The 27781-nt window shown below is 54.2% G+C and overlaps 1 protein-coding gene across 1 annotated transcript; it reads right to left on the reverse strand.

Annotated features, from left to right (window-relative positions):
* Ehd1 (EH domain containing 1) lies at positions 1-27294 on the reverse strand. The gene is made up of 5 exons (XM_042676271.1): positions 26769-27294; positions 22725-22822; positions 6082-6494; positions 2503-2667; positions 1-2131 (listed from the first exon to the last, which is right to left on the reverse strand). Exons 1-5 carry the CDS (start codon positions 27170-27172, stop codon positions 1607-1609), a joined length of 1605 nt encoding a protein of 534 aa, XP_042532205.1. The 5' UTR covers positions 27173-27294; the 3' UTR covers positions 1-1606.
* Positions 27295-27781: the final 487 nt, after the last annotated feature.

The raw sequence follows: 27781 nt of genomic DNA on the forward strand, positions 1-27781 counted from the left end.
TTCAGCACAATTAAACCTCTTTAATACAAGCACGTTCTTCAGTTTTAGTCACCTGCCCCGCACAGGGGAGGGAACGCCACGCCTGCATCTTCCACAGTGGATCCACGGCCCCGTCTCCTCCATCTTCCTCCAGCTCCACTCAGGATGGAGGGCCAGGCGGGAGGTAGCAGGCCAGGCCCAGGCACTCAGCCCCAACGAGGCATCCAGCGGAACTGGGGGTGGCCGGGTGGCTCCTGTGGCCTGGGCCACAGCACCTGTCTGTATGATGCCCACCCCAGTGGCCGAGCGCTGGCCGCCAGTGTGTCCAGGTCGCCGGGTCCTGGGGCGTGGCGAGGAGGCGGCGGGAAAGGCAGCTTGCTGGCTCTGGCTTCTTATTGCTGGTCTGGGGGCTGAGGGCAGGCCCTGAGCACACCCAGGTCCTGCACAGGCAGCCTGTGCGGCAGGGGGAGGGGGAAGGAAGGAAATGGGGGGATGAAGAGGGAAGGGGATGTTTTCCCTGTCCCTGCTGCCCGGACCCCAGGTCCAGGCCAGAGCTGCGGGCTGCTGCTTACCAGCATCTCCCAAGATACTGGGAACCCCCACCCCAGCAGGGAGGGGCCCAGGGGGCCATAGGGAAGGGGGGGGTAAAGTGAGGGGCCCAGTTCAGACCCTTCAGGTGGGAATTGGGCTCCTCCTTGGCCAGCCAGTAAACCCAGGCCAAGGGGGGTGAGTTTCCTGTGAGTCCATATATCAGCGCCTGGGGCCCCACCCCCTAGATGGAAAGGGAGACAAAAAAATCACAGCTTTTGAACAAGTGGTCTAGAAGTTACTGGAAAATTCGGTCAAGTGTCACTTAACAGAACAAGACCTAGCTTATGTGATTAATATATATATATATATATTAATATACATATTTTTTTTCTGGAAGATATTCTCTACTTTCTAGAACTCCCCAAAAAGGATAACAGTGGCTGGATCTTGTGCCTGCGGCTGCCGCGCTGGGCAGGATGTTGGAGTTGGGGGTGTGGGAGGCAAGGGTGGGGTGCATGTGTACCGGGAGCTAGGACAAGTGGAGGCACAAAACTGGTGTCACCCCAGTACAAGGGGCTGAGAAGGTGGGATGAAGCCGCCGTGCTGGCTGCGGGCGGCCGCCTCACCTGGGGAACAAGGAGCCCAGCCCGTCTATACAGCCCGTGCTGTGTAGCTGTGCAGCAGCTGCCAGTGCGTGAGCCAGCATGGCTGGCTCTGGGGTCCCTGTCACCCTGTATGCCCGGCCAGGCCAGAGGAAAGGCTGGGACAGGAGAGGCTGTCGGACAGAGGACGAGGCAAGAATGAAGACTGCCTCTAATGTTATATATTAAAAATAATCCATCGTTTTTTTTTTGTGCACAAAATTCCATCATTCACGTGGGAGCAGCACCCTGCCTCCCGCTGGGCCCCGGAGCAGCCTTTCAAAGAAAGATGGTGGTTCTCCTACTAGAGAGCTGAGGAAACACCGCTCTTGTCTTTATGGACCTTGAAAAAAATGGTGACCCTTTCCCTCCCCCCCCATCTCGGCCTCCCCGGCCCTGGCCCGCCCAGGCAGGCGTGGAGGTGGCGGGCAGCCCTGGTGGTTGGGGCGCGGCTGTCACTCATGCCTCCGCTTGGAGGGTGGGATGAGGTGGGGGGGCAGGTCGGCGGGCAGCTCGTGGCCCTCCAGCTTGACCTTGATGAGGTGGTTGGCCAGGGCAAACTCCTCGTCATCCAGCAGCCCGTCCTTGTCCACGTCGGCCAGCTTCCAGATCTTCCCCAGCACCGTGTTGGGCAGCTTGGACTTCACCATCTCCTTCTTGGCGTTGGCGCCGGTGATCTTGCCGTTGACGGGCGACAGGGTGTAGAAGATCTCGTCGTAGGTGGGCTTGTCCTTGCCTACCACCCACTCCACGTCGTCGATCCCTTCGCCCGCCCCCTCGCCATAGCCGTGGCCGAATGGCCCGTTCATGGTGCCGTCGAAGGCGCCGCCCTTCACGGCCTGCGAGGGCATCAGGGACTCCTCCTGGCGCACCATCACCATCAGCCGGGCAATGTCGTTGGCCAGCATGTCGTCCACGGTGTCCAGCAGCTTGGGCTTCAGGGCCTGGAACTTGCTGAAGTCCTGGGCCTGCAGGAGTTCCTGTGGGTGGGGCACAGGAGGAGTGGCCTGGGAGGGGGCGGCCTCAGACTCCAGGCACGTCCCAGTCCCGGCCAGTCCCGGCTTGCATGCCCAAGGGAGCCACAGGGGGCCCCCCTCGGAAGCACCTTCCCAGGAGGGCTGTGGTGAAGATCCCCCAAGGGGACGCTCGGAGGGCCTGGCCCAGCCCTGCCTGCCTGTCACCGCATTCCCCTGCTAGCCTCAAGCCTGATCTGGGAGGGGTGCAGTGATTACCCAGCTGCTACCCTATGGGAGGGGGGGGGGTCCTCCCTCCCTCCCCTCCCCCAGAGCTGGGATTCCCTCTGCACTCCTCCAGCCCAGAGAGCACTCGTGATGGCCCAGGGTGGCCATACCTGCATCTTGCGGAGGCTCGGGAAGTCCCCGGGGGAGATCTGGTGCTCCCGCTCGATCTTCTGGTAGATTTCGCCCAGGTTGTTCACCAGTTCTTTCTTTTTGCTCTCCTTACCGAAGACGTTGGGCATCTCCTTCTTCAGAGAGCTGATGATGTAGGCGTGAACCTGTGGAGACAAGGCACAGGAGGGTTTTCACATTTGTGTGGCCACATTTGCCCCGGCTGCCCCAGGGCCTTGGAAGCTGCTGCGCGGTGCCAGCTGCTCTTGCCGGTCAGGCTCAGAAGCTGCTGCCGCCATCACAGAATCCCGCTGGCCCGAGGGACAATTCTGACCAGGGGCAAGACTGCTCACTGGCAGAAGGATGGAGGAAAGGAAGGTGCGCTTGAAATAAGACAGACATCCTTGCTCAAGTCAAAGGCTGGTGAGCCCCGCTCAGCTTGTCGCTGGCTGAGCATCAGGAGGCACTATGTGTGTCACTATGTGTCTGCCCGATGCAGTTCTGTGCTGCAACTGGAAACAGAACCTGGCCTGTGAAGAAGGCCCTGAATGAGGGCGGGGGGTGTGGGGGGGTAATTAAGCTGCTCAAGGGCTTGATGGACTAAGTTCAGGAGCCCAGACTGAGACCCAGAGTGCTGATAGCAGGCCGTGGCCTGTTCGGTCTCTGCAGCCCCCCTTGTGCCCCCCCACACTGGGAGCTGTTGGGATCAATGCACCCCCTGCAGGGGGAGGGGGAGGGAGAGACAGTCCCACAAAGGCTTTGTCTGATCATCTTCTCTGCCCTGCTCAGATGATTCTCAGTTAAGGTGAGACATTCTCCATTCCCCTTGGAGGGCAGATCATGCCTCAAAGCAGCCCAGCCCTCAGAATGCCTGTCTCGGGCCTAGTGTCATCCAGCCACGGAAGGCTTCAGCCAATCTCAGCTGGGTTCCCTTCCGACCCACGGCCAGGCTCAGCCAATCTGATGTCCCTTACTTAGCCCAGGTGGCAGCGTGGCCCAAATTCCTTGAGTAGAACAGTCACTGGCTCATCTTGCTCCCCCCACCCCCCAATGCAGGGATTCCCCGGGCTGCTGGGAGGGCAGGGCTTGCTGCTCACTCCAAGAAGAGGAAGGAAATGGCTACATAACAGCAGGTGTGGGGTAAGATTGGAGGCCACAGGGCTTTCCAGGAGTGGTGACTCCTGGTGCCCGCAGGCCAGACACTACAATGCTGGTGCTGCCGGGCCAGCGTTCGGGTCCTGTGCTCTGCCCACCCTGGAAGGAGAATGGCAGAGAGGTTGGGCCAGTGTCACCCGTCCAGTTAGGCCATCAGTCCTTTGAGACCCTGGGCGTCACATGGGCCTTCTCATGGCTCCTTTCTCAGGAGTGGCTCTAGTTGCGGGAAGTCTTGGATGTCAAGAAGCCTGGAGGCCTAGGTCTGTAGGTCTGTGTGTGACTCTCACACAGCAGCACCTGCATTGCACCCCCCCCGCCGCCCCCCCCTACTGCCGGCCCTGAGCACCGAGGGATAGAGGTGAAGCTTCAGCACCGCAAAGCGCCGGGAACTGGTTCTGGTAGCCTGAGCCAGGGAGCACCAAAGCCTCCTTCTCTTGGGCCCCTAGGGAGAGACCCCGGGGTGCCTGACACTGCTGCCTGGTCACCGCGCACCTCTGCACGCTGCTCTTCAGCAAGGCCTTCCTTGACCCACAGGGCTGCTCAGGACCCAGGTGACTGTCTGCCACAGCTGTGACTCATGGTGCCCTCTCTCCTCTGCATGCCATGGGCAGCTATGCCCTTTGTGGCCATCTTCACCCATGAACAGGTGACACAGAGGCCTGGCCTCGGCATGGACTCCCCAAGAGCCTATCCTATGGCTTTGGGTTTTTTTTGTTTTTTTTTTGGTCATGGGGCTTGAACTCAGAGCCAGGGCGCTGTCCCTGAGATCTTCACCTCAAGGTGAGTGCTCTACCACTTGAGCCACAGCGCCACTTGTAGTTTTCTGGAGGTTAATTGGAGATAAGAGTCTCATGGACTTTGCTGCCTGGACTGGTTTGAACCCCGATCCTCCTGTTTCAGCCTCTTGAGTAGCTAGGTTACAGGCATGAGCCGTGGCACCTGGCTGGCTTTGTTGTTTGAGATGGAGGTCTCATTGCCCAGGCTCAGGGGCTCCTCCCACTCAGTCCTCCAAGTGGTGAGACTGCAGGCACATGGCCACCTGCGGCTCTGAGCCCTGGGTGTGAAGGAGAGCTCAACCCTCCCTTAGCCATTCAATCTATGTCAAGCCTCTCCCCGCTAGCTAGCAGGAGAGATCCCTCCCATGATTTATCTGGCAGGCTGATGACTGGCTATTTGGAGAGGGTGCCCTCTGCCCCTCTGTGTCTGAAGGGCCCACTGGAGTAACTGGCCTTCATTTCCCAGCCCTGTCCACCTTGGCTGAGCACTGAGGTTCCAAAACCATTATGGGAACCTGTGGGCCTGGCCTCCCATGAAAGATAACGGTGGTCTAGTGCACCTGCGTGGGCAGCGGCCACGTCACAGGGCCTGGGCTTCAGCTCCCAGATCTCTCTGGGTCACAGGCTGTGGCCATCTCATCACTAGGTACTTCCTGTCCCAGCTTAAGCAGCAGCCAGGGCCCAAGGCCTCCTCGCTCCTCCTCACGCAGCACAGTGCTTACTGTGGGGCAGGGCTGGGATGGGGGCAGCGAGTGTCACTGGGCCTAGCACACTTTAGCGTACAACAAACCCCAGAGAAGAAGCCAAGCAGGTCATCAAACTGCTCTTCTGTGGTAACTTCCTGTGTGACTTTTTAATTTTTTTGTAAGTCCTGGGGCCTGAACTCTGGCCCTGGGCGCTGTCCCTCAGCTCTTCAGCTCAAGGTGAGCGCGCTACCACTTGAGCCATGGCACCACTTCCAGCCTTTTCTGTTTATGTGGTGCTGAGGAATCAAACCCAGGGCCTCATGCATGCAAGGCAAGCACTCTACCACTGAGCCACCTTCCCAGCCGCCTCCCCCCCCCCCCCCCGTGACATTTTTAAGTTGTGCTCATGTTTAGAACTTCTGTGACCTAGGTGAGATATAAAACCCAGATAGACCAAGCTGACAGGACCAGGGGGAGAACCGTAGTTGAAAGGCTGCAAGTTGGGAGAACATGGCTCACATCAGTAATCCTAGCTACCTGGGAGGCTGAGATTGTGAGGATAGGGGTCAAAGGCCAATCCTGGCAGCAAAGTCTACAAGACCCTTTTGTCAATAGGGCTGGACATGATACATGCTCTTGTTAGCTATCTAATAAGCAATTTTCAGCCATGTGCACCTTGGCAGGAAGCCTCAAAAATAACAAACAAAACTCAGCGTTTAACAGTAATATCACATGCTTAGGAAGAGCAAGGCCTTGAGTTCAAACCCCAGTACTGCCAAGCATGCGCACGCACATGTGCACACACAAGTACACACACAGAGCCTGGAGCACAGGGAAGAGGCTTCTAGCCATATGGGAAAATGGCACAGCTTTGGCTGTGTAGCAGTCGTGGAGGGAGGGTCCCCAAGTACCAGTCCTGAGCCCCCAGACCCCACTTAGGAACAGATGATCCAATGGGGTGTACCTTGGCCAGCCTCGCCCGCTTGATCAAGTCGTTGAGCTTCCTCAGAGCAGCATTTCGGGGGAGCGACTGGATGTCTTTGAAGAGGTCCTGCTCTTCAGCCTCAAAGAGCTTCCGGTTGTCAGGGATGAGCAGTGGGTGGGACCAGAAGGAGCCGATGTAGACCCGGACCACCTCGGGGGTGTTGATGATCTTCCCCAGGGACCACATGAGGGCCCCATACACCCGCATCAGCTGCTGGGTCTCAATCTGGTCAGCCTTGTTCAGCACCACACGGATCTTGTCCTCGTGGTTCTTGAGGGCCTTAATGACCTCTGAGAACTCATCTGAGATGTCCAGCTTGTGGGCATCGAACAGCAGGATGATGCGGTCCACGCGCTCAGCGAACCACTCGAGAACAGCCGCAAAGTCATAACCTGGGGCGAGAGAGGGAGGAGTTCAGGGCATCACGGTGCAGGCTGCTCTGGCGGCTCTTATTTCTAACTTAGTCTGGAATCTCTGTGCCTGAATTTGCAAGGTAAATTTCTTCAATGTTCTTCCCTGGACAGCACAGTCACTGGAGGGAGGGATCATCAGGTCTCTCCAATTTCCACACCACCTGGAGCACCTTGGCCCTGTTGCGTGGGGTATGCATAGTCATGCATGCAAAGCAAGACCTGACAACAGTCAAGCACTGGTGGCTCATGCCTGTAATCCTAGATACCTCAGGAGGCTGAGATCTAAGGGTCAAACCCAGCCCAGGCAGGAAAGTTGTGGGACTCTTAGCTAAAAGTGGCTCAAATGGTAGAGTACCAGCCTTGAGGAAAAAAAAAGCTAAGGCGCTCAGGCCCATGTGCTTTGGACAGCAGAAGCAATAAACAGCAGCACTTGTAACTGCAGGTGGCCCTGGTGTGGCCAATGCTTACAGTGAGGCTCCCTTGCAAGTCTCAATCATTTTCTATGACAGGGGTTGGTGAGCCATCAGCTGGGACCATAGCTGACCCACCACAGCAGCAGGGTTCAGCTGAGGCTCTACAGAAACACGAACAAAGGTCTGCAAAGCTGACAGAGAAGGGTGCGCTGGCCTCTGCTCTGCAAGCAGGCACAGTCGGCCACAAACCACTCACTTCCCCTTCACAGTAATACATGCTTCTCTAAATGACAGTGGGTGAGATGGGCAGACTCCACCCAACCCTTGTTCTATGCTTTTTCTCCCCGCAAAAGGCCCATGCAAAGCCAACTAATGAAGTGACCTACGCCATCTGTGACACAGACTAATTGGAACTTCACCCATTGACAAAATTTAGCTGGATTCAGTTCTCACCCTCCCTTGTAACATAATAAGAAAAAGTCATATGCAGAAAACTAAAAGTGGATCCCCGCTTGTCACCGTACACTGATACCAATTCAAAGTGGGTCTAAGACCTCAATGTGGAGCCAAAACTTTGAAACTATGCTAGAGAGGAGCAGGAGAGACATTAGAACTTATAGGTATAGGCAGAAACTTTTTTTTTTGGTCAGTCCTGGGGCTTGAACTCAGGGCCTGGGCACTGTCCCTGAGCTTCTTCTGCTAAACGCCAGCACTCTACCACTTGAGCCACAGCACCACTTCTGATTTTTTCTGTGTATGTGGTACTGAGGAATCGAACCCAGGGCTTCATGCATGCTAGGCAAGCGCTCTACCAGGAAGCCACATTCCCAGCCCCAGAAACACCTATTGAAGAGTCCCAGGGGCACAACACATAGGAGAGAGACTTGACAAGTGGGACTACAACAAACTAAAAAGTCTCTGCACAGCTGACATAGTTACTAAACTAGAAAGACAGCCAACCAACCAGAAAAAGATCTTGCCAGCAACATATCAGACAAAGGCCTAATATCCAATATATACAAAGAGTTCAAGAAATTAAACCCTCCCAAACCTAATAAACCAATCACTAAATGGGATAGGGAGATAAGGAGAGATCTCAGAATAAGAGGTAAGATGCCAGGGGGTGGGTGGCTCACACCTGTAATCCTAGCCTCAGGAGGCTGAGATCTGAGGATCACAGTTCAAAGCCAGCCTGGGCAGGAGAGTCCATGAGAATCTTCAATAAACAACGAGAAACAGGAAGTGGCACGGCACTCAAGTGGTTTAGCGCTAGCCTTGAGCTGAAGAGTTCAGGGACAGTGCCCAGGCCCAGAGTTCAAGCCCCATAGCCAACAAAAAAGAGGTAAGAATGGCAAAGAAACACATGAGGAAATGTTCATCATCCCTGGCCATAAAGGAAATGCAAGTCAAAACAACTCTGAGACCCCAGTAAGATTTCCCAACATTGTGAATTTGGAGATATGGGGAAAAAGGAACCCTACTGCCCTGCTGGTGGGATTGTAAACTAGTACAACCACTCTGGAAAGCAATCTGGAAGGTTCCTCAAAACATTAAACATAGACCTTCCCTATGACCCAGCCATACCTCTCCTGGTCATCTACCCTGAGCATCACAAACCACGAAATGACAAGGACACCTCACATCCATGTTCAATGCTGCACTATGCACAATAGCCAAGATATGGAAACAGCCCAGATGCCTCACAATAGGTAAGTGGATCCAAAAACTGTGGTACCTATTCACAATGGAATTTTACACAGCCATTAGAAAGAATAAAATAATGTCATTTGCAGGGAAATGGATGGAATCATGTTAAATGAGGAAAACCAAGCTCAGAGAGACAAACAATGTTCTGATACACAGAAGTTAGATCTAAAATGCACTGGATGACAAATTATATAGGATTCTAAATACATAACAATAAGACCAAAAGAGGATATTCTTTTTTTTTTTTGGTCGGTCGTGGGGCTTGACCTCTGGGCCTGGGCGCTGTCCCTCAGCTCTTCAGCTCAAGGCGAGCGCTCTACCACTTGAGCTACAGTGCCACTTCCGGTTTTCTGGTGGTTTATTGGAGATAGGAGTCTCACGGTCTCTCCTGCCTGGGCTGGCTTTGAACTGAGATCCTCAGATCTCAGCCTTCTGAGTAGCTAGGATTACAGGAGTAAGCCACCAGCGCCCGGCTACCTCTTCTTATTTGTATACAATAATATACATACTGAAATGAATTCCATGATCTGAAAACAAAAGACTGGGGCTGTGCTTGCCTTGCATGTATGAGGCCCTGGGTTCGATTCCTCAGTACCACATAAGCAGAAAAAGCCGGAAGTGGTGCTGTGGCTCAAGTGGTAGAGTGCTAGCCTTGAGCTGAAGAGCTGAGGGACAGCGCCCAGGCCCAGAGTTCAGGCCCCATGACTGACGGGGAGGCTGAGGGGGGAGGACCCAAAACCTTATTTTTCTTTCTTTCATTTCAGCTCTTAGTTTTTGGTGATGGTTCTGTGTTCTTTACCTGATATATGGTGTATTCATGTGTATATCTTTCAGGAAGGCAGGGAGAGAGCACAGAACTCAAGGGAAAAGGGTGAAAAGGTAAACTAGTGGAGCTCACGGACATTGATGGAAGTGAACTATACAACCTATGTGGGGAGATGGGAAGGAGGGACAGGGAGGGGGTGAGGAAACACATGACACTGTACAAAAGGAGATGTACTGGGCTGGGAAGGTGGCTCAGCGGTACAGTGCTTGCCTTGCATGCATGAGGCCCTGGGTTCAATTCCCCAGCACCACATAAGCAGAAAAAGCCAGAAGTGGCGCTATGGCTCGAGTGGTAGAGTGCTAGCCTTTAGCTGAAGAGATGAGGGACAGCGCCCAGGCTCAGAGTTCAGGCCCCATGACTGGCCAAAAACAAAAAAACTCATTACCTGAACCTGTACATCACCTCTATAGTAATTTTTTTTAATAAAAAGGAAGCACACACACACAAAAGTGGCTTTCTTCTTGAGGATTGGGATGCAGCTGCAATGGTAGGAGCTACAGTAACCACCTTATGTTCAAAGATGAAAGCTTCCTGTCAGAGATTGACTGGGACTGTTGTTTTCACATAAACTATCAGATATGTGATTTAGCTCAAGGCTAGTGCTCTACCACTTGAGCTACAGTGCCACTTCCACTTTTCTGGTGGTTTTTTTTTTTTTGAGATCAGAGTCTCGCGGACTTTCCTGCCTGGGCTGACTTTGAATGGGGATTCTGAGTAGCTGGGATTACAGACATGAGCCACCGAGACCCCTCTCCCTTAGCTTTTTTGCCCAAGGCTAGTGTTCTACTGCTTGAGCCACAGCTCTACTTCTGGCTTTTTTGGAGATAAGAGTCTCTACCACCAAGCCGGGTGCTAGTGACTCATGCCTGTAATCCTAGCTACTCAGGAGGCTGAGATCTGAGGATCATGGTTCAAAGCAAGTCAGGCAGGAAAGACTGTGAGACTCTTATCTCCAATAAACCACCAGAAAACCGGAAGTGGCACTGTAGCTCAAGTGGTAGAGCGCACACCTTGAGCTGAAGAGCTCAGGGAGAGCGCCCAGGCCCAGAGTTCAAGCCCCACAACCGACCAAAAAAAAAAAAAGTCTCTACCACCAAGCTTTACCTGCTCTGGTAGGTTTCAAACTGCCATCTCAAATCTCAGCCTCAGAGTAGCTAGGATTGTAGGCGTGAGCTACTGGTGCCCAGCCCTTCCTGACTTCCGAGCTGTGCGGGCTCCATCTACACTAACTCCTCTTCTTAGGAGAGACTGGCTTGACATAGCCCTGGGGAGGGTGAAAATGGGGCTCTGGGGCCTGGAACTCCATGGCTAGTCAGGAATCCAGAAAAACAAAAATGCTCAGCCTGGCTATGAGGTCAGGGGTCAAAGGTTAGTTGTGGCTGGCACAGTCACTAAACCGTTTAGAAAACCCCATTCCCACTGCTTTGGTGACAGCACGCACAATGGCAGTGGTCTCACGGAGAAAAGGGTGCAGTCTCGAGCCTGTGCAGTCGCACCAGGGCTCTGGTGGGGACTGGTCAGAGGGCAGAGCTCCCAGCGTCAGAACACCTGGATCAAGTGCCAGGAAGGCCACCCAGCGTACAGCCACCCTCACAGGCTGCTGGTGCCACAGTTCAAGGCCCTGGGGCACCCTGGGCCCTGCAGATGCTGGGAGAGCAGAGAGGCACCCGAGGGACTGAAAAGTCAGCAGAACACCGGAAGGGGAAGGCAGTGAGGGAAACAGGGCCACAAGGAGGCTCAGTGCCCTGGGCCCCAGACTGCACTCCTGACCCCCAGCACCCGCCCCATGGCGGCCCGGGAGCCTCTAGGAATGCTGACTCAGGAACTAGGAGGCGCCTCGCTCAGCAAAGGGAGGCCCAGCTCCTCCCCTTCTCAAACTGTGAGGCCGCAGAAGGCCACAGTTGAAATTAATCTGCACAGCTGGAGATGAGCAAGGCCAGATCCCGGTTCCTGGGAACGGGGCGAGGGGGGGGGCACCCCACAGGCTGTACTGGCCGTGTTGGCTTTGGACAAGCAGCTGGGACAGTGCCTGGGGAGCTGAGGTCACCCTCTGGCCCCACCCAGCCGCCTCAGTCTTTCCCCTCCGGTGTCAGGGGACCATGGGAATGAGAGGAGGGAGGAAAAGGAGTCTGTCTCTGAATAGGGCCCCCAACCAACCCCAGCCCGGCCCCACCCACTCTAGCCCCGTTCCTAGCCAACACCTCAAGCTGGGTCAAAACAAAATGGAGCTAAGTCCATGTTTTGCAGGTGAATAAAATTTCCTGTTTATTATGGAAAGTGTTCACCGTTTTGGTGGAAGGGAGACATGGCTGGCCAAGTATAATCACAGGTCACCGAAGGGGTCACGGTGCTCAGGGCTGTGCAGACATCAAGGGTGTGACCATGTGGTTGCAGGCCCCTTAACCCACCAGCCCTCAGTGCTCTCTCTGGTGACCACACTGCACGGAATAGCCAAACAATGGGCCACTTGGCTGGAGACAAGCCCAGGCAGGGTGGCCAGTGCTCAAGCAGTACCCAAGGCAATGGACCTCCAGGCTTTGAGACACATCATGTGTCCAAGGCAACAGCAATACTGCAGAGTGGTGTGCTTGATGAGAGAGAGAACAATGTCCCTCAAGACAGCGCCTGCACAATGAGCTTTATCTACTTTAAGCCTCTATAAGACAGTGACTCCTACTTCTACCAAGAACACAAGGCACAACCAGGGCAGGTGGATCAGCCTGTGATCCCAGGTACTCAGGAGCTGAGATCGGAGGATCACGGTTCAAAAGCAGCCCAGGCAGAGAAGTCCAAAAGCCTTATCTCCAATCAAACACCAAAAAGCCCAAAGTGGAAGTGTGGCTCAAGTGCAAGCGTGCCGATCTTGAGTGAAAAAGCTAGGGACAGCACGCCAGCCCTGAGTTCAAGCCACACCAATAGCACAGGAAAACATCAAAACTGAAAAAGAGCACAAAGCACAGCCCAAAGGGGTGGGCTGGAAAGAAAAGGCCACCCTGCAGGGAGATCTTAGTGAGGCAAAGCCAGAGCTATCACTCACAAGAGACCAAGAACCTGCAGGACTTGGGCCTGGAAGCCACGCCCCTGAGTGAAATGAGCCAATCACATGAGGACACATTCAGGCCATTCCACCAGAATGAGGTGCCCAGGTGTCAAATGCAGAAGAAAGTGGGACAGAAGGGCGAGAGGGCAGGGATTAGTAATTAATGAGAACAGTTTCAGTTTGGAAAGATGGGAAAGTTCTGGAGATGGAAGTTCTAGTTGCACTGTGCCTCCCACCACTGAACCCACACTTGAGAATGGGGGACGCTGCTGGACTCTGGTGGTTCCACTCTAATCTCAGGGGACTGAGATCTGTTTTGTTTTGTTTTTGGTCCGGTCATGGGGCCTGAACTCTGGGCCTGGGCGCTATCCCTCAGCTCTTCAGCTCAAAGCTAGCATGCTACCACTTGAGCCATAGCACCAATTCCGGCTTTTTTTTTTCTGCTTATGTGGTGCCGAGGAATCGAACCCAGGGCCTCATGCATGCAAGGCAAGCGCTCTACCACTGAGCCACCTTCCCAGCCCCAGGGGACTGAGATCTAAGGATTACAGTTCAAAGCCACCCCAGGCAGGCAAATCTAATTATCTCCAATTAACCAGCAAAAAGTTGGAAGTGGTGTGGCTCAAGTGGTATAGCACTATCCCTGAGTAAGAAAGAGAACAGTATTACAATATATGTACTTTTATAATATGTATAATGTTTATATATTATAAACATTCATCTTTACATTTTGTGCCAGTCCTGGGGCTTGGACTCAGGGCGTGGGCACTGTCCCTGAGCTTTTTTGCTCAAGACTGGAGCTCTATCACTTGAGCCACAACTCTACTTCCATCTTTTTGGTGGTTAATTGAAGATAAGAGTCTCATAAACTTTTCTGTCCAGGCTGGCTTTGAACCGTGATTATCAGATCTCAGCTTCCTGAGTAGCAAGGATTACAAGCATGAACCACTCACTAGCACTTGGCTGCTAACATATTTTACCACAATTAAAAAGGGAAGGTAGCAGGAGCTGAGAATGTGGCTCAGTGGTAGAGCGCTTGCCTTGTATGCATGAGGCCCTGGGTTCGATTCCTCAGCACCACATAAGCAGAAAAAGCTGGAAGTGGTGCTGTGGCTCAAGTGGTAGAGCGCTAGCCTTGAGCTGAAGAGCTGAGGGACAGCGCCCAGGCCCAGAGTTCAAGCCCCACCACCAAAAAAAAAAAAAAAAAAAAAAAAATGGGAAGGAGAAAAGGAGAAAGGAGAAAATGTCCTGAGCTGCTCTGAGCAGCACTACTTGGGGAAATGGCCACACAGGTGACACTGACAAGATGTGAAAACTACCAGGAGCAGAGTCTCTGCTTACACCGGGCCTCCTCCAGGCCTGCTCTCAGAGGCCCAAATGACAGCAGACTTAGCTGCCTGCCTGCAGGTGTGTCCCGTGCTCTCCTCCCTAGAGGGGCCACGCACCTCACCAGTCTAGCCCGTGGAGACCGCAGCTGCTCAGCGGCCTGCCCTGCCCCAGCACCCTCCAGACACAGGTAGTTCCTGTAGCTGGGGAAAACGGCTTCACGCATTCCAAAAGTTTCTAGAACATGGAACAATGGAGGGTTTGTCTCCACCAGACTCTTGTTTCCTGCCATTCAAACGGCGTGGGCCTCGGTATTTCTTGCCAGAGCATTCCACGGCACACGTTTCCAATCCGTGCAGGCTGGCCTGGAGACAAGAGCCCAGGAGAGCAGAGATGGGAGCTGGGACTGAATGGCAGTGTGGGAACTTGCTCCAGAGGTCCCCACGCTGGACTTAAGGGAAGGCCTTCTCCAAGTAGCACAGAGAGAAAAGGGAGAGGCCTCCCCACCCCAGACATTTACCCCAGAGAAAAGAAGGCGCTGTGCACCACCTGCTACACAGCTTTAGTCAAAACTGCCCAAACTGAAGACAGCCCAGTGGTGAACGCTGAGACCTACTGAGTACAGCACAACCACAGGACCGGAAGCAGGCTGGCAGTAGTGGGGATGGCGGGGGGGGGGGGGGGGGGGGGGGGGGAGGGGGACACACCGATCCCCAGGCTGGGGATGCAGCCCACACGAAGTAAACTTGCCCGTCATGCGCAAGGCCCTTGCTTTTGAGTTCCATCCCCAGTGCCACACAAAACCATTCTAAGGGAGCAACCCCCTGACACTCCTAAACACGCAGGTGAATCTCAAAAACACCAGGGTTGGTCAAAGCAGATGGACACAAAAGGCCCCAAGGATTCCATTTACATCGCATTCAAGTCTTATGTAGCAGACAAGTCTTAGGGACACACGTATCCAAGTTGCCTGGGGCTGGGAGTGAATCACTACAAAGGAGCACGGGAACTTTTTGGGTTAGGGGAAAGCTTTCCATTGTGGTAGTGTAGTGGTGATACACAGCTGCTTCTAAAAGGGTGGGTCTTGCCAGGTACGGAGTAGCATACCAATAGTCCCAACTACTTAGGAAATGGAGATCAGGAGGATTGAGAATTGAGGCCAGCCCAGGCACTAAGTTAGTGAGACTCCACCTTGGCAAAACAAGCCAGATGTGGTTGTTCACAACTACAATCGCAGCTACACAGGTCTAGGATAGGAGCCCAAGGCCAGACCTGGAGAAACTGGAGAACCTATGAGATGTATGTGTGTGAGTGTGAGGGAGGAAATCAAAGCAAAAAAAAAGGCTGAGGGCACAACTCAAGTGGCTGAGGCTCTAGATTTGATCCCCAGCAATGTTTAAAAAAAAAAAAAGGCCAGGTATGGTGGTGAAGGTCAGTAATCCCAGTACGTGGGAGGCTGAGGAGGATTTTGAGGTCAAGGCTACCCTGGCATACATACACAAGTAGTTCTGTGCTAGCATGGTCCATGACTCAAAAAACTGAAATGGTGAAGCACTGGCCTCGAGCTGAAGAGCTCAGGGACAGTGCCCAGGACCCAGAGTCCAAGCCCCAACGACCCACAAAAAACAAACAAACCAACAAAAAACTCAGCTAGGCGCTGGTGGCTCACACCTGTAATCTTAGCTACTAAGGAGGCTGAGATCTGAGGATCTCCGTTCAAGACCAGCCTGGGTAGGAAAGGCTGTGAGACTTGTGTCTCCAATAAACCACTCAGAAAACCAGAAGTGTCACTGTGGCTCAAGTGGTAGAGTGCTAGCTTTGAGCTGAAGAGCTGGGGGACGCGCCCAGGCCCAGAGTTCAAGCCCCACAACAGACCAAAAAAAAAAACTGAAATGGGGGATCTTACCGTACATAATGCAGACCTCAACACATCTGACCTAAAAATAAGCAAGGGAGGCAGAGTGGGGAGAGCAGATGGATGGGCACCAAGCCCACAGCTCCACCCTGAACCTCCTTCTCAACAGGCAGCCTGGTGACCCTAGCATGCCACCTGCCCACCACCGCTGGGAGTTCCCAGTTTCTCTGCAGCATGAAGACAGGAAGTTTCTGCCTTGGATGCTGCTGGGGGCGGGGCAAGTGCCTGGCACACCACAAGCACTTCATAAATGTTTGCTCTTATTTACACGCTCAGATTCTGATGGGTGCGTAGGCAGGGATGGCTTCAAAGGCGTGAAAATGACTAGTACCCCAAATATAAACTGAACATTTGCAGGCGCTTGGGCCAGCTGCTCCACAGCCCGCCTGCTGCTCACAGCCTAAGGAACAGGCGCCAAAGCCGGCACAGCCTGGTACAAAGCCTCTGTGGGCAGAGCTGGCCTGATCCAGCATCCCCAGTGGAGAATATGGCCAAAGAGGCTCCACGCCCAAGAATGTGTATGGGACAGTGGGGCAGTGTGGGGGGGGGGGGGGAGAGGGCTGAAGAGCTGAGTGAAGGAGGGGTGGGTGGGGTCGGAGGCTTTAGGGAGGCTGGCTGCCTAAACCCATAACCCAGCTGAAGTGAAGCTGACCTGAGACAAGTCTGGGAAATCCTGAGGTCCAGAGTCTTGGGTGGGTAAATTCCAACGACCTGTTAGCAATAATCTAATCTTTTTTTTTTTTTTTTAAGCTAGTTCTGGGGGCTTGAACTCAGAGCCTGGGCACTGTCCCTGAGCTTTTTTTTTTTTTTCCTTCAAGGCTAGTGCTCTACCACTTGAGCCATGGCTCCACTTTCGGCTTTTTGATGGTTAACTGGAGGTAAAAGTCTCATGGACTTTCCTGACCAGGCTGTTCGAACCGTGATCCTCAGATCTCAGCCTCCTGAGTAAACAGGATTACCTGGCTCAGAGGCTCAGTCATTCTCCTTTCAGTGATGAAAACAACTCCCTGACCGCTCAGCTCCTCTAGGAACAACCCAGGACTTGACTTTTCTGGGATTATCTGTGCTGCAGATACTCTCAATCCAAGAAGGACATAGCACTGGGCCTCACCGAGGCTTGGGGCCACCCCTAGAGCACTCTATGGCCTGCAGAGCACTTCATGAAACTGGCCCGGAAGACATCAGTAGTGGTGGGTGGATGAGGAGCTGGCCAGAAGATGGAAGGGCCATCCAGAGCACAACCCCATTTTGCCAGGCTTCAGACCTGGTGAAGGCATGGAGAGGAGTCGCAGCCTCCAGCCTATCTAACTACAGGAATCAGGACAGCTCAGGCAGAGCCTATGGACCAAAAAGTAGGCAGAAAGCCCAGTACCAGCCAGCTCAGGCTGGATGGCTCTGGGGACACTTTCTAGTTGGAGGCTGGAACGTGGACAAGGATGAGATACCACTACTGCTATTCAAAGCCCCAGTCCAAGCCGGGTGCCCGTGCAAATGCCTGTAATCCTAGCTACTCAGGAGGCTGAGATCTGAGGATCACGATTCAAAGCCAGGCCGGGCAGGAAAGTCCGTGAGACTCTTGTCTCCAATAAACCACTAGAAAGCCAGAAGTGGTGCTGTGGCTCAAGCGGTAGAGCACTAGCCTTGAGCTGAAGAGCTCAGGGACAGTGCCCAAGCCCAGAGTTCAAGCCCCAGTCCATTTCTGGGCAGGGAGTCTGAGCTTGGCTGGTGGCTAGCATTTCAGGAGGCCCAGCCCTGCACAGGAACAACTCTGTAGGGTGCAAGGCCCATCTGGCCCCATCTGGGACCCCGCCCAGAGTCTGTGTCATCAGAGCTCATCATCAAATGTTCCTAGACCTGCTTCCTCATCTCAAGGGCAGTGGCTTCCTGACAGGCACAGCTGTGGGACACAAGTGGGGTGCATGGACCGGGCCATGTGGGCAGGAAGGCGGGCACAGAGCCAGCCCGGTCTCCACCTCCTCATCCAAGCAGAAGCCACCCTCCTGCTGTGTATACACATTTTTTTGTTATCGTTTTCCGTCTGATTTGGGGGCGTGTGTGTTCGCACGTGCACATGCTGATACTTGGGGCTTGAACTCAGGGCTTAGGTGCTATCCCTTAGGTTTTTCACTGAAGGATGGCACTCTACTACTTGAGCCACAGCTCCATTTCCAGCTTTTTGGTGATTAATTGTAGGAGCTAAGTCTTACACACTTTCTTGCCTAAGTTGGCTTCAAACCACAATTCTCAGATCTAGCCTCTTGGGTAGCTAGGATTTCAGGTGACAGCCACCAGTGTCTGGCCTTGTGTATACAACCTTTGTGGGGTAAAGTAAGGCAGAAAGTTACAGCGTGGCTCACAGTCACACAGTGACCCTGTGGGAAGTGCACTGATCTTGCCAAGTATACTTCCTGTCACTGTCCGCAGGGAAGACGCTGCTCCCAGGACCAAGGGATTTCACAGGTGTCCACAACCTGGAGGCCAAGGGCAGCGGCCTGGCCGGCCCCAGCTGCCCTTTGAAATGCCCTTTATCAGTCACATGGGCAGCACTCAGGAATGAACACGAATGCTGTCTCCACAGCCACCTTTCTCTGCTGACAAGGGAGAATGTTATCTTGAAGGCCACTCAGAAAAGTAGCACAACAGGCAAGAACAGGCTGGGCACCAGGGGCTTATGCCTGTAATTCTAGCTACTCAGGAGGCTGAATTTGGAGGATTGAAGATCAAAGGCCAACCTCAGCAGAAAAGTCTGTGAGACTCATCTCCAATAAACTACCAAGGAGCCTGAAGTGGAACTCAAATGACATAGAGCACCAGCCTCGAACAAAAAAAAGCTTAGGGACAGTGGCCAGGCCCGGAGTTCAAGCCCGGGGACCAGCACCAAAAACAACAACAACACCACCACCACCACAAACAGGCCAGACCAGGGAGAGATCCTGAAAGGGCCCCTTTTCTGCCCTGAAGCAATTCTCAGGGGTCCTGACAGCCTGGCCAGTCTCCTGATGACTCCATCCCCCAGGCCCACCTTAGCTTTATCTTTCCAAAAGGTATTTCCTATGCATAGGAGGGACCGAGGGAAAGGGAAAGAAGTTGGGAGGGGCCGCAGACTCGGGATGGAAGCCAATGTACTTAGCAACATTAATGTTCCAGCCACCTTGGCCCTTTCCAGGGAGGGGGCACTGACAGTAGCAATGCGTGTAGCACACCAGACGCATGCTCCCTGGCCGGCGTATCTTTCTGAGAGGGAAACACCTGCTCTTCAAGCTGCCAGTGGTGGGAGCCCGGAACACACTGCCTTGTTCTGACTTCCTCTGCACACAGAGGCATGGAGGCTCCGGGTGACTGGCTGGTGGGTGGGGCCTGAGGAAAAGCCCACTCCTTCCACACCAGCACCTCCAAGAGGTGGGAAGTGACCAAAAAGCACCCGACACCAAATCCCAACTTGGTAACATCTAATAAGACATAAAGCAGGACCTCTGGGGCTATGGAAGGAAAGGGATGGACTAGGAAAACTGGGTTTGCTCACCATTTTCCAGCTAAAGTCTTCCGCCCACACAGGGGATGTGGCCAAGGTGCCTCTGTGCCTACAGGGACTCACAAGAGACCCCACTAGGCACAGCTGGGGGTCTCCTGTGGGCTTGCAGCTCATGTGTATTTACATAGACTCCCTGAGGCCTGGGACCCCAGTGTCTCTGCCAGCCCCAATGGAAGGCATGGTTGGAGCCGGAAGTGCGGCTCAAGGGTAGAGGGCTTGTCTAATACTCACAGCCCCGGTGCCAAAACAAAAGCAAAGAAATAGAAGAAAAACCACACTGCCAAAGTTTCTTAAGCATCACTTAGATGCCTGTCCAAGACGAGTATGTACACTGCCATGGACTCTCCTATCAAGAAAAGAAGTAGAGCCGGGCACTGGTGGCTCATGCCTGTAATCCTAGCTACTCAAGAGGTTGGGTTCTAGGAACTGAGGTTCAATGCCATCCCAGCAGAAAAGTCAGACTCTTATCCCCAATTAACCTCCAGAAAATTGAAAGAGGGGGCTGGGAAGGTGGCTCAGTGATAGAGCGCTTGCCTTGCATGCACCTGGGTTCAATTCCTCAGCACCACATAAGCAGAAAAAGTCTGAAGTGGCGCTGTGGCTCAAGGGGTAGAGAACTAGCCTTGAGCTGAAGAGCTGAGGGACAGTGTCCAGGCCCAGAGTTCAAGACCCACGACCGACAAAAAACAACAACAACAAACAAACAAAGGAAAGCGAAAGAGGAGCTGTGGCTCAAAGTGGTAGAATGCTATCTTTGAGCAAGGAACAGGGCCCAGGCCCTGAGTTCAAGCCCCCTGACCAACAACTGGAGACTCCAATGCATGAAGACAAACAGTCCAAGCTGCTTGGTCTGCTAAGCTCTGAGGACACAGGCTGAAGAGTCAAAGAGTGGAGCAAAGCATCAGCCACTAGAGCCAGTAAACTTCACCACATTGAGCTTCTTTTTAGTTTTATGGCAGTATTGGGATTTGAACCCAGGGCCTTGTACTTGATAGGCAGGTGCACTTCCACTTGAACCACACACCTCATTCCTTTTTGCTTTGGTTATTTTTCAGATAGGGTCTCTTACTTTTTGCCCAAGCTGGCCTCAAACCTTTTACCTATGTCTCCCACACAGATGGGATTACAGATGTACCCTACCACAGCCAGGTTATTTATTGAGATGGGGGTGGGGTGTCTAACTTTTGGCCAAGATGGCTTCAAACTGTAATCCCAATCTCCGTCTCCTGAGTAGCTGGGATTGCAGGTATGTCCCAACATGCCTAGCCAGGGCCCTTTTCATGAGACCTGAGTCAGAACACCAAACCCTTTACCTCAGTATCTTCACTCAGGCTGGGCAGGCCCCACTAGCAGAGGCATTTTGGCAAGATAAGCCTCCACCAGTGAGCTAGGGTCCCTTATCAGAGGCTGCTAGAGCCTCTTGTCAGCCAACAAAGGTCCAGATACCTCAGGCCTGAGGCAGGTATGAACTCCCTTAGTGGATCTTTCACAGTGACTTATCCTTTTCTGGCCTTTGCTCTGGCAAGTGAGGCAGCTTTGGCTTATCAGGTATTTTCTTAAAACCAGGGTGGAATAATAGTAACAGTAAAAAGAAAGAAAAAAAGAAAGAAAGAAAGGAAGGAAGGAAGGAAGGAAGGAAGGAAGGAAGGAAGGAAGGAAGGAAGGAGGAAGGAAGGAAGGAAGGAAGGAAGGAAGGAAGGAAGGAAGGAAGGAAGGAAGGAAGGAAGGAAAGAAAGAAAGAAAGAAGGCCCAGACTCTGGAAAGAATCCCCCAGCCTGCTCCCTTGGCTCCCATAAATACCACTGAGAACTCTCCACCCTGCTCACAGGCAGCCTACTTCAGGTGTTGATACAAGGGCCTCCAAGCTGCTGGCCCCAACAAGAAGATCCCACCCCCAACCCCACCCCCATAGCGGACAGGCCGTAGGGCAAGGGCCAGAAGACATCCAAGCTAATGATCAACAAACTGGTCCTTAGGTCCTCCTTAAATATGCTTCAGCTCCTGCCAAAGTCACTGGCAGGGATTGAGACAGAAACTGACTCAGGCCAGGCTCATCCTGAACTGCTTCAGGCCAGGCTCATCCTGAACTACATCAGGCCAGGCTCATCCTGAACTACATCTTAAGGCAGCCTAGCGTGACAAGCAGGTCTGGGCCTTTCCTAGCCTCTGGGATGGGCATGGGGACTTAACTGCTCTTGAGAATGTGGGGTTGGAGGCGTGGCTCAGTTGGTAGAATGCTAGTCAATGAGCAAAAGCATCAAGTACGGAGTTCAAATGCCATCTCTGACCAAAAAAGAAAAAGAATGTGTTGTCTCTGTATTGATGGAAATGAAGGTCCGGTTTGTGAAAACAAAAACAAAAATACAGCAAAACCTGGATGGGAGTCATCACAACTGGACTGGACTCAGGCACTAATGCTCAGCAGGAAACTTCCTGTCCTAGCTCAGCCCCCAGGGCCTCCAGCGAGGCCGCTGACAAGCAGGAGCTAAGCAAATGTAAGCAAATTTCCAAGCCCTAGCGGCTTGCACAGCTCTGCCAGTTTCTCCTTTTGCTAGGCTGCTCCTACTATCTCTGTGCTTATTAGGAACTTACATGGCTCTGGGAGGCAAAGATTTTAGGTGCCAAGAGCCACAGGAGGCCAAAGGCGCGTTCAAGTCAGTGATGGCAGGGGCACCTAGGCACAAGTACTGGACAATACCCTGCCATCTCACTGCATGGCCCAGGGGTCCATGTGGCCCTATTCCAAGCATGCCCACCCCTCCCCCAAAAAAAAAAAAAAGCAGCAACCACACAGAAGGGACTGTGATCTTGCCTTCCTTGGTCATCAGAGCACAAGGAGAAAAAAATAGCTTAGGCCAGCACCCATAATGAAAGTGACAGAAGTACTGGGACTTGAACTCAGGACCTTCCACTTGCTAAGTAGGTGCTCTACTGCTTGAATCATTCTGCCAGTCTCTTTTGGCACTGTTATTTCAGATAGGGTCTAGCATTATGGCCAGACCAGCATGGACTTCAATCCTCCTGTTTGTGCTTCTCTTTGTCAATGGAATGACAAGTGTACACCACTGCACCCAGCCATTGTGCTTGTGTGCCCTGTAGCTTGGGATAACAGGGGTGCATTACCACACCCAACTTTGGGTTGAGTTGAAGTCTTTCCAACTTGTTGTCCAGGCTGGCTTTGAACTATGATTCCCTTGATCTCCATCTCCCTAGAAGCTAGGATTACAGGCCTGAGCCACTGTGCTGGGTTGGATAACTCTGTGTGTGTGTGTGTGTGCGTGCGCGCGCGTGCGTGCATGCATGTGTGCGTGCGTGCGTGCGCGCGTGTGTGTTTAAAGCCCAGGGCTGGAAGAAACCTCCAAGGCAGCTTCCAGGCTAATCATCGACAGCACATGCAGTGGTCTGACAACACTAGACACCTAGGCTGCCCTGAGCTCAGAGCTTGTTTACCTCTGCTGATGCGCTGCTTCTCTCCAGACAGGATGCCGGGGGTGTCGATGATGCTGATGCTGTCCAGGACTGGGTTGGGCAGCTGGGCACACATGAACCTGCAGGACAGCAAAGGCAGAGGAGAGCCATCAGGAGGGTTGACTCAACTTCCAGATGCCACAAGGAGAGCTTCTGGGCCTCCTGTTTCTACCCAGGCTTCCTTCCCAGAAGCAAGGGACTAGGGTCTCTCAGCATCTCACTTTCCAGGGGTAGCTCTCTCTTTTCTCTCTCTCTTGCTCTCTTTTGCTGGAACCCAGGGCCTCACACATGCTTGGCAAGCATCTGACACTGAGCTGCCGCCCATCTGCTCTGGGAATGCAGCCTGCAGGCCCTGACCGCCCCCCACTTCCCTCACATGCACTGTCCCCCTAGAGTTCGAGAGGTCAGCTTCCAAGTTGCTGACTTGTTGGTGAAAGCAGAGCGAGCCTGGGTGACCGTTCAGTTCCGAAGGGAAGCAGAAGTGGGACACGGGGGCCTGGCAATTTCACATTAAAATTTCCAACCACTTGGCTGGCTTCCCGCACCCCGCCGAGGCAGCCACTTCCCGGCTGCCTGGGGAAAGTGACAACCAGGGGGACTGCGCTGTCTCACTAGAGGTGGGGAAGGAAATATGGACACACCATTCGCCAAGTGGTAAAGCCAATCCAGGAAAAGCCAGGCCACAGGACAGAGAGGTGACCCCTGGAGAAAGGATCAGCCATGTGCCTGCCCTCATGCAGAGCTCAGAGCAGCCCAGGGGGCTGGCTCTTTACTGAACGGCAGAAAAGCCTCCTTGAACACCCTCTCTGAGAAAGGTATTGTGAGCAAAGGAAAAGAGAACCCCATTGTCTGTAGGACATGGTGTCAAACTGCCCTTTCAGCTGTGGGGGTGGGGTAGGGGAACTAGGGTTCCTCAGTGTCTCCTAGGGCCCCATCCTCCAAGTGACTGGAGGCCCACAGCTGTAAGGATGGCCGGCCAGGGCCAGAGGCCCGACTCCAAGTGTAACAGAACAAAACAGCTGAGCCATGGGTGAAAAACCTGGGACTTCATCATCATTAGGCCAACACAGAGCATGGAGTGTTCTAAGCCACTTCATGCCACGTAGGGCTTCCTCACTGAAGAGAGGATGACAAGATAGAAGTAAAAGAGGAAGCCAGGTACCCATGGCTCCTAGCTAAGGAGGCTGAGATCTGAGGATCACAGTTCAAAGCCAACCATGGCAGGAAAGTCCCTGCGAGACTCATCTCCAATTAACCATTCAAAAAAATCAGAAGTGGCAGGGCTGGGAAGGTGGCTCAGTGGTAGAGTGCTTGCCCCTCATGCATGAAGCCCTGGGTTCGATTCCTCAGCACCACATAAACAGAAAAAGCCAGAAGTGGCTTTGTGGCTCAAGTGGTAGAGTGCTGCTAGCCTTGAGCTGAAGAGCTGAAGCACAGCACCCAGGCCCAGAGTTCAAGCCCTACAACTGACACAACACAAAAAAGAAATGAGAAGTGGCAAAGTGACTGTAGTGGTAAAGCATTAGCCTTGAGCACAAAGAGTATCAGGGACAACACCCAGGCCCTGAGTTCAAACCTCACAACTGACACACACACACAAAAGTAAGTAAAAGAGGGGACACAGAATGGACTCTGGAAAGAAACATGCACAAATATGTCCAGCAAAGAATCCTACCCAGTGTGTGAGCATCTGCCCAGCACAGCACAGGGAGTGGACAGAAAAGCCAGAAGGGCAGGTGGCAAAGAAGCCACCCACCCCAACAAAGATGCAGATTCTATCTCACTACAGGCGGGCCGTCCAGTCCAGGTTATGTAATGAGTGTTGATCCAGCACTTGCAGGACTTTGATTGTACCCTGCCTCCATCTGCTCCATCTGATCCTATCTCAGAGCAAGCCACTCAGGAAAAGGAGGCTGGAGCGTCAAGTTCATGACTCAATGGGTCCCTTGAAGAAAACCAGGAGAGTCTGTTTCAGCCAGAGAAAAGCCCCCTTTGTTATGCCCTCCCTGGTGGGCAGCACCCCTGGTCCATGCATCCTGTCACAACTCGGGCCCCCAGCTGACAGAAGGATGGCCTTCAGTGCTCAGGGACCCTGTGGAGAGGGGGCAGAGGTGAGGAGGGAATGTAAGTGATGTCAGCAAAGCGTTTGTGCCTGACCCACCACTCCCCAGATGTTCTTTTTAAGGCAGCAGCAGCTGTGGGTGCACAAAGGCCAGGGAGTCTCACTGCCTTTAATGTAATGGGTAATCCTGACAAATCAGCCAGGCCCTCTGCCCCTCTGCCTCCTGAACTGATAAGGGCTCTTGAGATGGTGTCTAAAATCCAGTTCTGAAGCTCTAGGTGTCCAAAGACAGGAAATGGAGTCATGTGCCCATTTTCTCTTCCAAAAAAGGCCTGTCCTCACAATCCAGTGAACACGCAAGGATAGAGGTGGTGAGTACAACGCCCCTTCTGTGAACCCCCAAGTTCTGGATGGAACAGAGCCCTAATGAGGACACTTCCAGTTACAGGCACCCAACTTCCTCCAAGACCCATGGCTGTTGGAGGCAATGGACTAGCCACAGGTACGCTGAAAATAAGGGCCAGCCCTTCAGGAGCCTTAGTCCAAAGGGCTTTAGTCAATCCCTGGGCCTGGCATGCAACTAACATCAGCATAAAAACATAAAACAGAAGGCCAGGCTGAGATGCCTGGAAGGGACAAAGAGACACATTAAAGGTCAGCTCTGTGCGGGGAGGCAGCCTGGCCACGGCTGGGATGTGGGACAAGCTGGCCCGCCCCGTGTGCTGGACAGTGTCTGGGAAGGAATGTGATGTAGAGGGTGGAGACCTGGAAAGCAGGATTCAGATTCTTTCTTAGGCTCTTCCCTGACTCAGGCTGCAGACTTTGAAAGGCACGCAGAGTTACTCCTTGAAAGAGGGAGAGAGAGGGCAGGGTCTGAGAAGTCCAGAGTGGGCCTCCGTGGGCCTCCTGGGGTGGAGGCAGGATGCCTGGAGTTCCTTTGGAGAATAGTGAGCCTGGGCGGTACAAGTCCCTAGAGAGGCCACTGCGTTTCATTCATACTTTCATGAGACTCTGATCCATCATTACTCACACTTTAAAGAGGCAGGCCTCACCCTGTAACTGGGGAAACTGAGAGCCAAATGAGGTAAGAAATCTTCTCTCTCTCTTGCAAGAAAGGAGGACCTATATCTCAAATTTCTTATCAGGGTTCTGGGTAATACCACCTCCTGAAGGCCTTGGAGGCGGCCCTGACCCATTAGTAGTCTTTGAGAATAATGTTCAGACCCCTCCTAGGAGCTGTCCCAAAAGTGAGCAAGCCATAGCAGATCCTAACTGTTCCTCCTACACATAACCACAGCTCCCCGGGAGAGTGTAAAGCAGACAGACAGACAGACAGACACACACACACACACACACACCCCGGGAGAGTGTAAAGCAGACACACACACACACACACACACACACACACACACACACACACACACACACACACACACACACACACACACACACACACACACACACACACACACACACCAGCAAAGCTAACAGCCAAAAGTCTCGCGGGTTTCGCGGGACACTTAAGAAACAGACCCAGCGGGAGAGGGAAAAGAGGTTAGAGGGTGACTTCAATGAAATCTGTGAGTCCGGTCTGGGGAAGGAGGTGGACACCAAGAAAGGGAGACACAGCACGGCTCATCTTCCCAAGGACTGTGCGGGAAGTGGGGCCGGGGTCTGCGGAGGGCTTTGGGAGTTAAACTGAAGATTCTGGTGGTGACAGAAGCCAGAGGAGAGGGCGATGCGGCCCCCTCGACCCCCGGGGGGGGGGGGTGGACGGGTTTTCCGCGGGACTGATCGCGGTCCCTGGGAGTGGTCGCGCAGGGTCTGGCCGGGGCCCCGAGACAAAGGACGGAGGGGGCGACGATGGCCGCGGGAGGGGAGAGGCGGGCCTCGCTGGGAGCGGGAGGCCCCGGCCCCGGCCCGCCGCACGCCCGCGCCCGCGCCCCGGGGTGAGCAGTGGGTACCTGTTGAGGAAGGCGTTGCCGAAGGCGTTGAGCTTACGGAAGGGGCGCCGCGGGTCCACGACGAGCGCGTTGCCCGGCACCACGCCCTCGGTGGGGCCGTGCATGACCGCGATGAAGGAGTCAGTGGTGGGCTCGGGCCCGATGCGCATCCCCGGGAAGTCCTGCTCGATCAGGTGCCGGATGAAGGTGGTCTTGCCCGTGCTGTACTGGCCCACGAGCAGCACCATGGGCTTGTTGTCGAAGTCGGCGTCCTCCAGCGCGGGCGAGTGGAACTCGTGGAAGCGGTAGTGCTCCTCCAGGGGCAGCAGCTTCTGCGCGTACAGCTGCCGCAGCCCCTCGGCCACCGTCTGGAAGAGCTCCGGCTCCTTCTTGCGGCGGGCATCCTTGCTGACCCAGCTGAACATGCTGCCGGAGACGGGGCGGGCGGCTGCGGGACACGACCGGCGGCTGAGGGGAGGCTGAGGGCGCTCGGCCGAGGAGGGGCCGGCCGGCCGGCGGAGGGCGGCGACGGCGACGGCGGCGGCGGGGCAGGGGGCGGGGAACGGCCCGCACTGCGCAGGCGCAGGGCTCGCGGACACGCGCTCGGCCGAGTAGCGCGCGGGCCTCCGGGAGCGCCCTTTATAGGGCCCACCCGGCGTTGCGCGCCGCCGCCGCCGCCGTCCCCGCCCCCAGGCCAGCCAAAGGCGGAGGGAGGTGTCCCTCCTGGCCCCGCCCCCCGCGGCGTGCCACGTCCTCCCTCCTTCTCCAGACTTCCATTGGCTGATTTCAAATCTCGCGAGCCCATGGCTGGGCTGCCGTGGCAACCGCACTTGTTTAGACCCGCCCCCGCGGGACGGACTGCGGAAGTGCTGGTTGTGCGCGCTGCGGAGTCCGGGCGCGGGGAGACCCGGGTGGGTCCCCTACACCCAGCCGGAGGGCTCCAGATAGCACCCCAACGTCCCGACGCGCGCCCCGGCCGCGGCGCTTCCTGCTACTGCCCTCCTCCTCCTCCTCAGCCCCCAGAAGCCTCGGAG

Source organism: Dipodomys spectabilis, unplaced genomic scaffold (assembly GCF_019054845.1).
Source record: "Dipodomys spectabilis isolate Male_0828 unplaced genomic scaffold, ASM1905484v1 ptg000030l, whole genome shotgun sequence".
NCBI classification, from domain to species: domain Eukaryota; kingdom Metazoa; phylum Chordata; class Mammalia; order Rodentia; family Heteromyidae; genus Dipodomys; species Dipodomys spectabilis.

Excerpts from the sequence above, each read along its gene's own strand:
- Ehd1 (XM_042676271.1), bottom strand. The coding sequence starts at position 27,172 with ATGTTCAGCTGGGTCAGCAAGGATGCCCGCCGCAAGAAGGAGCCGGAG. Across the intron at positions 22,823-26,768 it reads GGCAACGCCTTCCTCAACAG|GTTCATGTGTGCCCAGCTGC; the intron begins GTACCCACTGCT and ends GCTGTCCTGCAG. Across the intron at positions 2,668-6,081 it reads AGCGGGCGAGGCTGGCCAAG|GTTCACGCCTACATCATCAG; the intron begins GTACACCCCATT and ends TTGTCTCCACAG.